The 16,006-nt window shown below is 36.9% G+C and overlaps 1 protein-coding gene across 1 annotated transcript; it reads left to right on the plus strand.

The window, feature by feature from the left end:
• The first annotated feature begins 11,646 nt into the window (after positions 1-11,646).
• On the plus strand, positions 11,647-12,567 carry LOC142857384 (vomeronasal type-1 receptor 4-like). The gene has a single exon (XM_075985566.1). The coding sequence runs from the start codon at positions 11,647-11,649 to the stop codon at positions 12,565-12,567; it is 921 nt and encodes a 306-aa protein (XP_075841681.1).
• The last annotated feature ends 3,439 nt before the right edge of the window (positions 12,568-16,006 follow it).

Genomic DNA, 16,006 nt, shown 5'->3' on the forward strand with positions numbered 1-16,006 from the left:
TTTTGGGGTTGCTTTTGTATAATATCATATCATCTGCAAATAACAAAAGTTTAACTTCTTCCTTTCCAATTCGAATCCCCTTGATCCCCTTATGTTGTCTTATTGCTATTGCTAGAACTTCAAGCACTATATTGAAGAGGTATGGAGAGAGTGGATATCCTTGTCGTGTTCCTGATTTTAGTGGGATGGCTTTGAGTTTTTCTCCATTTAATTTAATGTTAGCTGTCGGCTTGCTGTAAATAGCTTTTATTATATTTAGGTATGACCCTTATATCCCTAATCTCTCCGATACTTTTATCATAAAGGTGTGTTGAATTTTGTTGAATGCTTTTTCAGCATCTAATGAAATGATCATGTGGTTTTTCTCTTTCAGTTTATTTATATGATGGATTACATTGATAGATTTGTGTATGTTGAACCAGCCCTGCATCTCTGGGATGAAGCCTACTTGATCATAATGGATAATTTTTCTAATGTGTTCTTGGATTCGGTTTGCCAGTATTTTATTGAGAATTTTTGCGTCAATATTCATGAGTGAGATTGGCCTGTAATTCTCTTTCTTGGTTTAGTTTGTGTGGTTTTTGTATCAGGGTAACTGCGGCTTTGTAAAAGGAATTTGGCAATGACTCTTCTGTTTCTATATTGTGAAATACATTAAGGAGTATAGGTATTAGCTCTTCTTCGAAGTTCTGATAGAATACTGCATTGAAACCATCTGGTCCTGGACTTTTTTTTCGTTAAAAATATTTTCTGGGCCTTTGAGCTGTGACTCTTCTCCTTCTTCTATCCCTATTATTCTTAGGTTTGGTCTTTTTATTGTGTCCCACATTTCCTGAATGTTTTGTGTAGAGAATTTGTTGGCTTTGCTGTTTTCTCTGATCTGTGCGTTAATTTTCTCTATGGTGTCCTCAAAATCTGAGATTTTTTCTTCCATCTCTTGTATTCTATTGATTATGCTTGTTTCTGTAGACTCTGCTCGTTGACCTAGATTTTCCATATCCAGCTCGTCCTCAATTTATGTTTTCTTCCTTGCCTTCATTTCAGTTTTCAATTCTTGAACTGTTTCCATTACCTGTTTGATCGTTTTTTCTTGGTTTCCCAGGGTATCATGTACATATTTTACTCATTTCTTCAAACTTTTTGTTATATCTCATCCATTTCTATAAGGGCGTTTTTTACATGTTGCTTAAGGGACTCTATTGCTTTCATAAAGTCAATTTTTTCCACTTCTTCTGTGTTAGGGTGTTCAAATACTTCTGTTGTAAGATCATTGGGATCTGGTGTTTTCATGTTGTTTTTCAGATTATTGGGTGAATTCTTGCCTTGGTGCCTGCCCATCTACTCCTATCGATCCTATCTAATGGGTCTTTTAAAACTGGATCAGGTTTCCCTGCTGGCCAGGGGCTCCGCATACAAAATGCCCTCGCTCTGTTTCCTGGCTCCTGCCATTGGCCAAGATCCCTCTCACCCATCAGAAGGGTCTTCAGGAATAGGACCAGGCTCCCCGTTTGCCAGGGACCTCGCCAACAAAAGGCCTACCTCTTTGATTTAATTGTAGTGGGGTGATCTGCTCTCTGTATTGCGCGCTGGTCCCCACCGCTTGTGTCTGCCATTCCGCTGGTCCCCACCAGTCCCCGCCAGTCCCCACTGCTTGCGGCCTGCGTCTGCCGCTGTGCCGGTCCCATCCCTTCGTAAAATATTAAAAGCTTTATTTGAACTTGTCATTTGCCTATTGAAACATGAAAATTTATGTTTAAAAGGATTTTAGTATCTATTTTTATTTTGTGTGCATAAATATTTAGCCTCCATGTATGCATTGCACTATGAGAATGCATTGCCTGCACAGAACAGAAGAGAGTTGTGAACCTTTGGGATCCAGACTTACAGGCAGTTTTAGCTACCATGAGGATGTTGGGAAACAAACCCAGGCCCTCTGCAACAGCAGAAAGTGTTCTTTACCACAGAGCCATCTCTCTAGTCCCCACACATGAAAGGTTTCTACAGCCAAAAGCATACAACATAATACCATAGAAGTATATAAAACATCAAGTGGGGAGCACAACCTGCATATGGACTGGAGTATGTTTGAGAACATGTCTCATGGCTGTGTGAGCACAGACTGAGGTGACTGTGCTTGCACCAAACTAGTGATGCTCAAATCCTTTCAGGATCCTCTCTGACACAAAAAGGTTTTATATTTAAAGATGTGCTTGCCTCTTGTATTTCTATGATCAGGTCTTGTAAGTGGAAATAAGAAATGAGAAGTTACTCATAAATTGTTTTAGTTGTTGGTTATTTATACACGGAGTGACTATAAATTACACCTACCATTCAGGATGTAAAAGGATTACAGATGGGGCACAGATGCAACATTAGAAAACTGCCATAAATGAGCTCCCAAAGTCCAGTTGAAGAGTAGAAAGAGAGAATATGAGTAAAGAGGTCAAGACCATGATGGGGACACCCACTGAAGCAGTTTGCCTGAGCTAGCAGGAACTCACCAACTCTAGCAGGACAGGGAAGGAACCAGCATAGGACCAAACAAGACCCTCTGAATGAGAGTGACTGTTGTGTGGCTGGGGAAGTCTGCAGAGCCACTGGCAGTGGAAACAGGATTTATCCCTACTGCTTGTATTGGCTTTTTGGAACCCATCCACTTTGAATAGATACCATGCTCAGCCTAAATATAGTAGGGAACACTTTGCTCCTTCCTCAATGCAATGTGCCTTACCCTCTCTGAAGAGTGGATAGGAAATGGGGTGGGGGACTGTGGAGAGAATGGGAGGGATGGAGGGAGGGAGGGATAACTGGGATTGGTATGTAAAATGAAAAACTTTGTTTCTTTTAAAAAAATAAAATCAATAAACAAGGAAAAAGGAAACATCCATGAAGTCTAAGTTGTAATCCATAGAAATGTAAACATCTACGAATGAGTATGTGCATTGGGTTTTTAACATGGATCAGTGGAGGATACTAAGAAAATTAGACAAAACTCTATATTTGAACTGCCTACATAGGGGATTTTTCAGAATAAGGAAGGAAGGAGTATCTCATAATAAGAATTATATGGCAACTGAAATATAGATCTGCTGCAGTCAGTGTGAGAACTCTGAAAACAGAAAAATTGAGAAATGAAACCTAATTCCTCTCTTCTACACCAAGGGTGCACATATGAGATAAATAAGTTCCTGACTGACCGGCTTTTTTTTTTTTATTGATAAAAGGAGAATAAAGAAAAGAAAGAAAAAAAAAACAAATTTCCACCTCCTCCCAGCCTTCCATTTCCCTCCCCCTCCTCCCATTCTTCTCCCCCTCCTCCCACCCCTCTCCACTTCCCCCCACTTTTCTCCCCCTCCCTCTCCAGTCCAAAGAGCAGTCAGGGTTCCCTGCCCTGTGGTAAGTCCTAGGTCCTCCCCCCTCCGTCCATATCTAGGAAGGTAAACATCCAAACTGGCTAGGCTCCCACCAAGCCAGCACATTGCGTTGGATCAAAACCGCGTGCCATTGTCCTTGGCCTGACCGGCTTTTATGAGACACTAATGACATGCTAATTCTGGGTGATATGTCAGTGAATATAAAGAACTGCGAGATCTCAGAAGATGGTCAAGAATGATTAGGGAGCTGGACATATGACACAGAGCTTTTGTTCACTGAGTAGAATAAGACTGTGTTCACTATTGAGGGAGGAATCAAATTATGTGAGCTCAGCACTAATATTGGACTTTACCTCTTTGTTGAAGAGACATTATCAGGCAAGAAAGGCTGTAGAATTTGAGTGATACAGATTGATATAAACACAATAAAAAACAGTTTGAGAATTATATTTGCCATTATACATGTAACCCTTAACAAAATAAAATTAAGTTAATAAAACCAATGAGGATATTAAAAATATTTGATTTCATAGATTTTACCATACTGCACCTTTGTGTGCAGAATCCTATGGCTCTGATGACAAACACCCAATTATAAATTTGGTGGACTATTCTCTCAAATCTGAGCAGAGGAGTTGCCTCAGCCTATGGTGTCCAGTGGTCATTGTTTCTTTTCATTATTTCACTAAACTGAATGTAGTGAGTTATCAAACAATCATATAAATATAACACTGTTTTTAAAATATAAATAAATAAAAGTTTAATCTCACTAAAACAGAGATAGTAATTGTAGGAAACACATTATTTAAAACTCTGGGCAATGGGTGCTCTAAATAATTGATTAACAAGCATAGACAAATTTTCTGGATTCACCTGAACAAGGATTCTGAGTCACCCTGTGGCTGAATTCTCAAGCACATGGTACAAATATTTCTTGGTCATTGTCACCTGAAGAGACTCAGTTGTGACAGCAGCTCTTAGGATGAAGCATCTTGTCAATAAGTGAAATTCTTTACATCCACACAGATGAGGTTGGATAGGACTGGCTGTACATTTTGAACTGTTTTAATGAAATGATTCACCTTATTCTTCATGTCTTGATCTAATTTGAAGTATTATTAAAGGTGAACTTACTATGGTTTCATGCCAAAGTAAACATTAAATTGGAAACAGAAGAAACCAACAAGTCTGGGATGATATAGGATGTGCATATGTTTCTGGTTTAAAAGAAATATCCCTACATGATACTGTATTTCTCATATGATTATAGAGGTAGTGGTAACCTTGTATTGAATAGACAGTGGAAAAATAATAGCTTTGAAAGCTCTTCCTCTTTAAATTGGAAAAGTAGCATGGAATGGAAGGTAGAGTATAATTATTGGGCAGTGACAAGCAGAACCTTATGTGTCCTGAGCTATCACTCCGCGATTGCTGTTACTATAATAATATGGAGAATCAGATAGCATGCCTTCCCTCACTGTTTATCATTGTTGCTAATAGAACACAGGGCCTTGTGCTTTGCAGGCCTGGGATGAACCACTCCGCTACTTTATATCTACACTAGTGCTGTATTCCATTCGACAGTTTTTAAGGTTTCACATTGTTCTGATTATTCTTTATAATCTTACAATACCACATCTATTTTAATGGGATATGGATGTCATTATAATAGATAAATGACTATAAGAATTATCAAATACACTAGTTGTGGTATTATATACCTTTAATCTCATGATTTTGGAGGCAGGGGTATGCAGGTCTCTTTTAGTTTGAGGTCTACATGGTCTATATAATGAGTTCCAGAATAACCAGAGTTGCATAATGACACAATGACTTAAAAACAGCAGCAAAACATTTGCAAATACATGCAGATATTTAAGTCAATCATTTTATTCACTTAATGCTATTCTCATGTTCTTATTTGCTAATCACCTGCTAGGATTTCATGTCACATTTCTACCAAGTAGTAGTGTTAGTAATCCATTTGCAGTTACCACTCTATGCTTTATCTCTGCAAAAGTAGCAGTGCATATATCTGACAGGATCATAAATACCAGGTTTATCATGTGCTTGTAAAATTAAACTGGGATAAACTTTCTGACATGTCAAACCTCTTAGAACACAGCATTTAACTACACTCTTGAAACCTTTATTTGTGCTTGTCATTGCCCTGTGGAGTGAACATTCATGTGGAAATGAATCCTTATTTATATAAAGATGTGTTTATTACATACTGTATTTTGTGAGAATAAATGTTTCCCTGAATATGTAAATTTGCACTATGGGAATTCAGTGCCTGCAGTTCCCATAAGAGAATGTCAAAACTCTCTGGAACAGGAGTTGCAGAAAACTGTGAGCCACTATGTAGGTGTTGGGTATCAAACCCAGGTCATCTGCAAGAGCAGCACATGTTCTTTACCACTGAGATATCTTGAGAATCCTCTCAAATGAATATTTACAGCAAAAAGCAGAGAGCCACATATCAACAAAGTGAAAAATGTCAGGTGGGGAACACAAACCACATAGAAGAAATAAATGTGTTTGAGAACATCTGTTCTTGCTTTGTGATCACACACTGAGATGACATGGTCACGACCCACCTGTATTTATTTTATCTCTAAACAGCCTTTTTGAATTTAAAGAGTCATGTATCCTCAGTGTTGCTAAGGTCAGATGACAGTGTCCAGAGTATTCAATTATAAAGAAGGAATGGAATCAAACAAACAGGAGAGCAGTGACTCACTAATTGTCTGTATTATCTACCATATATGCACTTAACTCATAAGAAACTTATTCCCTCAATTCTTAATAAATAAAACTAAGTAAATATTTACTAGTTAGAATTTTGGATTTCACTGGATTTGACCACTAATTTCTCTACTTTTAAACAGAATGCTTTGACATTGAAGTAAAATACTCAATACCAGAATTAGACAGATTGACCTCACAGATCTGAGCCCTGGATTGGTCTCACACGTTGGTCTCAACATTTCTTTTCTTTAACATTTCTTCTTACGTCACTACACTGAATGCAGGTGCACACTGAAATTCTCAGTTTTCAAAGATGTGGACACTTCTTAGAGATTGTCATTAAAGGGGTCTTCAAGGCCACAGAATGTCTTAGAATGAAACATTTGTTGGCACTTGTAATTTTTCTATCCTTACAGAGGCAGGAGTATAGGTCCTTTGATATCAGGTTCTGTAATGTTTCCCTGACATTTCAGCAAGGAAACAATGGCAGAATGGTAGAAGCTTAAAAACCATAGAGGGATGTTGCATATTTATGTGTCCCCTCTTAGACATTATAAGTCCTAAATAATATCATATTTCCTATGTATATGATCATAATATGAAGCATCAAATGAATAAATAAGAAACGTTTGTGCAGTCTCGTATTGGCATAAGAACAGACAGGAGGACCAAGGGAACTTAATAGAAGACCCAGATATCAATCCACACATCTTTGAACACCTGACATCCAAAGGGGTTGTATCAGCTTGCATTCCCATGAATGATGCAGAAGTGTTCCATTTTCTCCAAACCTCTCTAGCATACACCATCATTAGTGTTTTTGATTTTGTAATTCTGATAGGTCCCAGTAATTCCATTGAAATAAGGAACAAAACAAGGTTGTCCACTCTCTCCATATTAATTCAATATAGTTCTTTAGGCCCTGGCTAGAGCAATAAGACACCAGAAGGAGATCAAGTGGATACAAACGAGAAAAGAAGTTAAACTCTCAGTTTGCTCATGATATGATAGTTTACTTAAGCAATCCCAAACATTCTACCAAAGAACTTATACAATTCAAAAACACTTCTAAGAATAAAGCAGGATCCAAGATTAAATAAAAAAAATAGTAGCTTTCCTGTATAAAGATAATAAAAGGGACGGGGAAGAAATCAGAGAATCAACACTCTTCACAATAGCCACAAATAGTATAAAATATCTCGGAGTAACTCTCACAAAACAAGTAAAAGACTTTATGACACGAACTTTAAATCTTTGAAGAAAGAAATTGAAGAAGACGCCAAAAAGTGGAAAGATCTCTTATGCTCTTGGGTAGGCAAAATTAACATAGTAAAAATGACAATCTTACCAAAATCAATCTACATATTCAACGCAATGCCCATCAAAATCCCAGCAAAATTCTTCAAAGACCTCGAAAGACTGGTACTCAACTTCATATGAAAAAGCAAAAAAAAAAAAACAGGATAGCCAAAACATTCCTGTACAATAAAGGGACTTCTGGAGGCATCACAATTCCTGAATTCAAACTCTACTACAGAGCTATAGTACAAAAAACAGCCTGGTATTGGCGTAAGAACAAACAGGAGGACCAATGGAACCAATTATAAGACCAGAATATCAATGCACACATCTTCAAACACCTGATTTTTGACAAAGAAACAAAAAATACCAGTGGAAATAAGAAACATATTTAACAAGTGGTGCTGACATAACTGTATATCAAAGTGTAGAAGAATGAAAATAGACTCTATCACCATGCACAAACTCAGTCCAAATGCATCAAAGACCTCAACATAAAGCCAGCCACACTGAAGCTTATAGAAGAGAAAGTGGGAAGTATACTTGAACACATTGGTAAAGGGAACCACCTCCTAAATAAACCTCAGCAACACAGACACAGAGAGAAACAATTAATAAATGGGACCTCCTGAAACTAAAAAGCCTCTGTAAAGCAAAGGACACAGTCAACAAGACAAACAAACAGCCTACAGAAAGGGAGAGATCTTCACTAATCCCACATCTGACAGAGATCTGATCTCCAAAATATACAGAGAACTCAAGAAATTGGTCACCAAAAGAACACATAATCCAATAAAAAAAAAATGGAGTACAGACCTAAACAGAGAACTCTCAACAGAGGAATCTAAAATGGATAAAGGCACTTAAGGAAATGTTCAACATCTTTAGTCATCAGAGAAATGAAAATTAAAACAACTCTGAGATTTTGTTTTACACCTGTAAGAATGGCCATGATCAAAAACACTGATGACAACTTATGTGGAGAGGTTGTGGGAAAAAGGAAACACTTTTACATTGCTAGTAGGAATGCAAGCTAGAACAACCTCTTTGGATGTCAGTGTGGCAATTTTTCAGAAAATTAGAAAACAACATTCCTCAAGACCCAGGAGTACCACTTTTGGGTATATATCCGAAGGATGCTCAATCGTGCCACAAGGACATGTGTTCAATTACATTCATAGCAGCTTTGTTTATCATATCCAGAACCTGGAAACAACATAAATGCCCCTTGACCGAAGAATGAATAAGGAAAATGTGGTTCATTTACACAATGGAGTACTACTACACCGCAGAAAACATCTTGAATTTTGCAGGAAAATGGTTGAAGCTAGAAAACATTATTTTGAGTGAGGTAACCCAGACACAGAAAGACAGTTATCACTTATAGGTTTTTTTTTAACATAAAGCAAAGAAAACCAGCCTATAAACCACAATCCCAGAGAACTTAGACAACAATGATAACACTAAGAGAAACTTACATAGATCTAATCAACATGAGAAGTAGAAAGTAGAAAAGAACAAGATCTCCTGAGTAAATTGGGAGCATGGAGACCTTGGGGTAGAGCTTAAGGGGAGAGCAGAGAAAATGTAGAGATCAATAAAAATCAATTTAAAAAGTCTATATAGGCCAGAGAGTAGAATGTGGTGGTTTGAATGGGTATGAACCCCATAAACACATGTGTTGGGTGCTTGGCCTCTAGTGGGTGGCATTTGTAGGAGGTGTGGTCTTCTTGGAGGTGTGTATCATGCTGGGGCTAAGGTTTGAAATCTGTCTCAAGGGACTCCTGTTGCCTGCAGGTCAAAATGTAAAACTCAGGTAACTCTCCAGCACTATGTCCGCCTGCATGTTGCCATGTTTCTCACAAGGAAGATAATGGATTAAGTCTCTGAAACTATAAGCAAGCCCCTGTTAAATGCTTTCCTTTATAAGAGGTACTGTGATCATGCTGTCTCTTCACAGCTATAGAAACCAGAACCAAAACATAAGTTATTCTCAGAATTTGAGTATCATCATATTGGTGTGTATTTATTCCACATAAGGAGATGTCACCAGTTTTTCAGTCTTTTGTAACATTCACTGACATGACAGGCTACAAGGTTCTTGGTTTATCTACAAACAAGTATGATATTTTCATTCTTTCTTCTTTCACATTTTATCAATGTTATTTTCTTTTGTTTCTTATTAGCTTAAAACATCTTTTGTCTTTAAGAATTTTTCATATGTAGGGTTTTGTTAGACCCAACCCTTTCTTCCCCTCTCTCTGCCTCCATTCTAGTTTAACTGTTGCATGAACATTATCTCTCCTTCTACTCTCAAATCATGTGTGTGTTCTAACCTTCCCCAGTCAATCTCATAAAGACTCTTTATAGCACTCTTATGGTGCCCTTTCTAGATTCTTAGGCTCAATGTACATTCATTCCATATAAATATTTACTTCTGGCACCTATAAGTAATAAAGAACTATGTTGAGCCAGGATAGGTCCTTCTGTAGCTCTTCCCTAGGGTGTTCTTCAGTGTCAGTGAATGGATAAATGAAGACAGCTAGTACCTCATTATAAGTCTAAGGTCTCAATTATGTCCCCACTTTGTTTTAAATTCTTCAGATCCCAAGATCAATAGTCAATTTTTTTCCAGTTATTGGTTATTCAGCTGCCATTGCCTTGTTAATGATTGTGTAGAGCAATTGCAGCTTTCCTAGGCCTGCATTGTTCAGCCTGCTACTGATTTACAGTAGCTTCTGCCTACTTTTTCAAGAACATCTCACCGACATCAGAAGATTCCTGATACCTAATCCTGCTGGAATAGTGTATGGTGTGTTGTGAGTTTACTCTGTCTACACTGCACTGAAGGGCTTTCTAACCCACTGCCTTTTCCCTATCATTTCCACTCTATGACTAGGGAGTGGGGTATGATTATCACAGACACAGTTTCAATAAAGACCGTAAACATTCTTTCAGTAGCTATCATGCATCAGATTCTGTCCTTCTTGTCATTTCTGCTGGCATACTTTGACTTATTTTATACTGTTGTTCCGTCTATGAGATTTTATAATACCAGGTATCCCTTTTCTCTAATGGCTCTAATATGTTTGTGCACACATGTTTGTATCTATGTGGTGTGATTTGCGTAAAGTTATGATTTAAGAAGATATCTTATCACTTAAACTATAATTCTAATGCCCTAGCATTTTTGATATGTTGTCCTATAAAAACTGTTCAGGGTCGGGTGGTGGTGGTACATGCTTTTAATCCCAGCACTCAGGAGGCAGAGGCAGGTGGATCTCTTTGAGTTCGAGGCCAGCCTTGTCTACAAGAGCTAGTTCCAGGACAGGCTCCAAAACTACAAAGAAACTCTGCCTCAAAAAAAAAAACTGTTACAGGGTAAAGAACCAAATTCCATTCAGCATGATGAAACTTGAAATTGAGAGTCTGCTTTAAGTGGACATGATTATTTATTGCAAAGAAACATTTCTCACAGTGTTGCCTCTAATTCATTTTACAGGGAGCTTTAAAAGGTAATCAAACCAGAATAAGTATATCCTGCATGATAGTTTACAGAAGTGGGTGAGGAGCGATCAAACAGGATAAAAGAAGCTAAAAACATGCAGTGATTTGAGACATTTTGACTGCCAGTTTCAAGAATCGGGTTGGGTACTTTTCCAAGAGAGTCTTCAAGAAAAAAGTAGAAAGGGGAGAGCTAATTTCAGATTAAACCAAAGAGGGCTATACATGAGAAAAGATGAAGGGTCATTTGCCATGCCACAAAGCCATAGATATATTCTCAGTGGCATTATAAATTTCTCATTCCATATCTCTAAAAAGATACATTAACCATTGATAATTAATTTTTGGACATTGTTGAAGTTGTTTTTATTACCATTATGACCGGATAATATTGTACTCTGGAAGTCTTGCATTACACTTCTTTATATGGACTGTCACTTTTCATTGTTACTCATGAGCCAATGTCACAGCATTCTGAATGGTTCATTTTCTCTGAAGTTTGGTATCTCTCCTTCATCATTAGGTATATTCTAATCTATTGTTCATCCTCACAGTAACATACATATAAAATAATATATACATATATATGTATATATATATATATATATATATATATATATGCTTCCTCCTCTACTGCAGGCTGCATACATCTGTAAGTAATAATTTACCAGAAGAAGAGTGGGGCCATATTCTAAAGGAAATTGCACCAAGACACAGAATGAGCCTGTGGAATCTGGCTATCAGCATTATTTTGTTATCACAAACTGCGACTGGAATACTGGGAAATTTCTCTCTAATTTTCTACTATCTAATCCTTTACTGCAGAAAATGCACATTAAAGCCCACAGATGTGATTCTGATGAACATACTGGCAGCCAATGCCTTGATCATTCTCTCTACAGGAGTGCCCCAAACTATGGCAGTTTGGGGACTTAAGCAATTCTTGAATGATTTTGGATGTGAGCTCCTGATGTACATTCAAGGATGTGGTAGGAGTGTGTCCATTGCTACTACTTGTTTCTTGAGTGTCTTTCAGACATTGACCATTTGCCCCAGGAAATCTTGCTGGAAGGATCATAAAGTCAAAGTTGAGAAGTTCATCAGCTGCCACATTTTCCTCTTCTGGATCCTGTACATGTCCATAAATTTTATTTATTTTTCATACACAGTTTTCAAGAGGAACAGCAAAAATGTGTCACAGAAACGAGATTTTGGATACTGCTCCACTGTGGGGAGGGATGAAATTGTTGATTCACTCTATGCAGCATTGGTGGTTTGCCCTGAAGTCTTTCTTTCTGTGATCATAGCCTGGTCCAGTGGCTCCATGATTATCATTCTCTACAGACACAAGCAGAGGGTTCAACACATCCGCAGCACTCATGGTTCCAGTAGAATGTCGCCTGAGTCCAGAGTCACCCAGAATATTCTGATCCTTTTATCTACCTTTTTGGCTTTTTATACTTTCTCGTCCATCTTAAGAGGCTGCATTGCTATTTTAAATAGTCACAACTGGTGGCTGGTGAGTATCAGTAACCTGACTTCTCTGTGTTTTCCATCTTTTGGACCCTTTGTTCTCATGAATCATTACTTTATTGTGTCCAGGCACTGTTTTGTCCTGATAAGGAATAAAAATCACTGATTTTCATTTTAATTACAAAATGTTATGTTTTGATTGGTATCCAGTTGTTTACTGACCTGTCACACTCATAAAGTTAATACAGAAAGTTAAGTAGGTAGCACCTTATCTTTTTAAGATTAACTGAAATGAATATGGGAGTATAGTCAGCTGATTGGATTAGCAGCCTTAATGAGCTGTTCATATTGTTTGAGGCCCACCATACTCTCGTAGCTGAGAGTGTCTTTACTTTGACCACCTGATGTTCAAAGGACCCAGGAAAAAGCTGTCAATAAAAGTGACCTATTTGTGGCTTTCATTCTGTCAGGAGTTCTTGGCTGTTTGGTGGTTTCACAGACAGATATGTGTTCTACATTCTACCCTAAAGGAAAACTGAAATAGTTCCTGGCAATTAGCTTGTTCCTCAGGAAGCCCTGATCATAAAAGAACTGCTCTAGCATATCCCAATACCAGAAAATAAATAGGCTTAATACATTCCACTTCACATAAAAATTAATAATAATGAAAGGGGGCTTTGGTGTATCCTGAATTTTGTTTGCTATTATTTTATTGAGAATTTTAGCCTTATGGGTATTGACTTGTTTATTTCCTTTATTGTTGTTCTATCTTTATCTGGTTTGACATCAATGTAATGCTGGCTTCATAAAAAGAGTTTGAAAAAAATTTACACAGCCGATATGGTAATCTGTCTTGGGTTTTATCAAAATAATGGAAAATGGAACTACTATTTGACCAAGATATTTCACTCCTGGGTCTATATCAAGAGATTTCCTTATCATACCCATTTTAACATCCATTTTCATTGCTGTTCTATTTATTATAGCAAGAAAATAGGGCCCGCTTACATAACCAAAAAGAGAAAAATAGAAAAGCAAATATGTGTTCTTAAGTAAAATTGACTATTAATTGACCATAGTAAAAGATGAAATCACAAATGTGTAGGAAAATTGATGTACTTATAAAAGATAATTTTAAGCTAAGTCACAAAATCTCACAATGAAACAGGATCACATGGTCTCCTTCATATGCAGATCCTAGCCTATAATGTATACATGTATATATGTAAATGGGTACCAGTACAACTTCATTATAGCATTTAGAAAGGATACAAAGAACATATAATTAGGTAATGAACAAGTAAATGCATCCATGATTTATAAAAGAGGATATAAGAATAACTATTTTGTATTTTTTTACTTTGACATTTTTCTTTTTCTGGTGCAAAGGGGCATAAAAATGTAATTGCTAGTGACAATGTAAAACCCCAAGCAAAGCTGTATGGCTTTAGCATTGCTATTCTAACTATATAGAAGTTCATTGAAATGGACAGAATTTTGGCTTGGACAAGTTTTCCTATGAATGGATATTTCATGATTGCTCTTTAATGCTTTTCTTTCTAATTTCATTATAATAAAGTGTGTAACGGCGTAAACGAATGCAGACAGATTGTAAAAATATATACAGCTTTAATGGTGAAATAGACTTACAAAACCACTGTTCCCGCGGAGACCAGGAAAGCAGAAGCAAGCGCTGTGAGCAGGCTCGCCAGATTTATAGGTAAACATTAGCCCAAGGAGAACATGCCCCCAGAGGGCGGGACTTATCCCTACATCTCCCCTTTTTGTCTAAATAAGACAGAACTAAACCAAATGCAACTATATACAATAATAACAAATAATAAATATAACAAACAATATTGAGAACAAAAGTTTTGCTAAACATTCTATCTCAAGGAGTCTAAATAATGTAGAGAGTAACTACAATTATATAATCTTCAACTCCGTCAAAGATCCGAGAAGGGAATAAATATTACTTAACAAACGAGATATATCCAAAATGTGCAACAATTGACAGAGACAACTGACTATCTGGGAAATCACCCAAAGTCTCATTTGCAATGTTGAGTCAACCAACTTTGGCTAAAGCCTAACATAACTGACTTACCATTATTAAAGGCAAGGAACTTTTCAAAACTATCTTACCCTGTCTTGGCAGGATATGACAGTCCTGTTTTATCCATTGATGCACGCTATGTATCTCTGTCAGTGGTTGAGGTATGGTCATTTCTTTGCCCAAAGGCCAGTTCTGCCAAAAAGAAAGGCTCCATGTGGAGTGTCTTTGGTGCTCAACATTCTCTCGGGAATAGAGCGGTGTTGCCAGGAGCAATTGTGTCTCACTATCACAAAACTCTGAGTTAGATTAACGGCCGTTTTCTACAGCTCTTTGAAGAGGTCGAAGACTATCTATCTATACTGAGTATAATCTCTATATATCTAAAGAACCTGATTAGTCTAATTATAAATGACAAACTTAGATGACTATTAATCTATATAATTCTCAGTATCTATCTAACTTAAAGACTAAGACAATAAACAACTGTGTAACAAATGAGGATAATGACCTCCAAATATAAACACTGTACAAATATACATTGCAATATGGTAAATATATAAATCAATACACAAACATTATATAAGTATCTTAATCAGAGGTAGAAATGTATACTGCAATATGGTAAATATATACTATATATATATCAATACAATATATGTCAATACATAAAAAATGTATTAAACAGAGGTAGAAACATGCATGCATACAATAGTCAATATAATTTAACTTTGTATCAATATACAAGAATCGATACCAATATATTTGTCTAAAAACAGTAACTCACAATTATATATCTATTATCCCATCATTCCCTCTTTTTTTTTCAAAATGATCCCTGAGCTTATAAAATTCCTCCCCCAACCTCCCAACCCTTAAATGATGTCCCTAAACCCAGGGGCAAACTTTACTGGGAGAGGGAACGTTGTCCTCTAGAATTACTTCCAGCTGTCATGGGGGTGACGTTCTTTCTGGGGGATCCTGTGAAAGTAAAATGATGGTTAAATTTCAAGATTAATGTCTTTTAAAATTGCAAATAGTCTCTGAGTATTTTGTGGAGGCCTGGCCAGAATGTTGTACAAGATGTGCACCATTTCAGCTAACCAAGTTGGGATCGTCTTGTGCAGCTGGTACCCAAAACAGGTCTTGTAGTAGCGCTATCAGTATCATGATATCATATCAACCAGGTAGAGTTGTTGTTGTGGGGCCCCATCTTCTTCCTGGAAACTTCAAATGTCACTTCGGGAAAAACTCATTGTTCATTGTGAAAAACTTAAACATTAATCATATAGACATATATAGACATACATATATATATTCAATGAAAGGCATGATAGACATATTCAATTAAAAGTATGATAGATATGAAGAAAAGCAAAGATGTTTTCTAAACTCATATTTCTTTCTGTCCCATATCATGGCTCTTGACATAAGACGGAAACTTCAGAAACTCTGGGTTTTTCTCTTACTAACAGGCTTGGAATTGGAGAGGGACTGAGCCAGAGTCCAACTTCAAAACCAGCTCTACATATTTATAAAGAAATGTTTAATA

Source organism: Microtus pennsylvanicus, chromosome 1 (assembly GCF_037038515.1).
Source record: "Microtus pennsylvanicus isolate mMicPen1 chromosome 1, mMicPen1.hap1, whole genome shotgun sequence".
Classification (NCBI taxonomy): Eukaryota; Metazoa; Chordata; class Mammalia; order Rodentia; family Cricetidae; genus Microtus; species Microtus pennsylvanicus.

What these genes read in the sequence shown, in the direction of transcription:
- LOC142857384 (XM_075985566.1), top strand. Translation starts at nt 11,647, where the DNA reads ATGAGCCTGTGGAATCTGGCTATCAGCATTATTTTGTTATCACAAACT.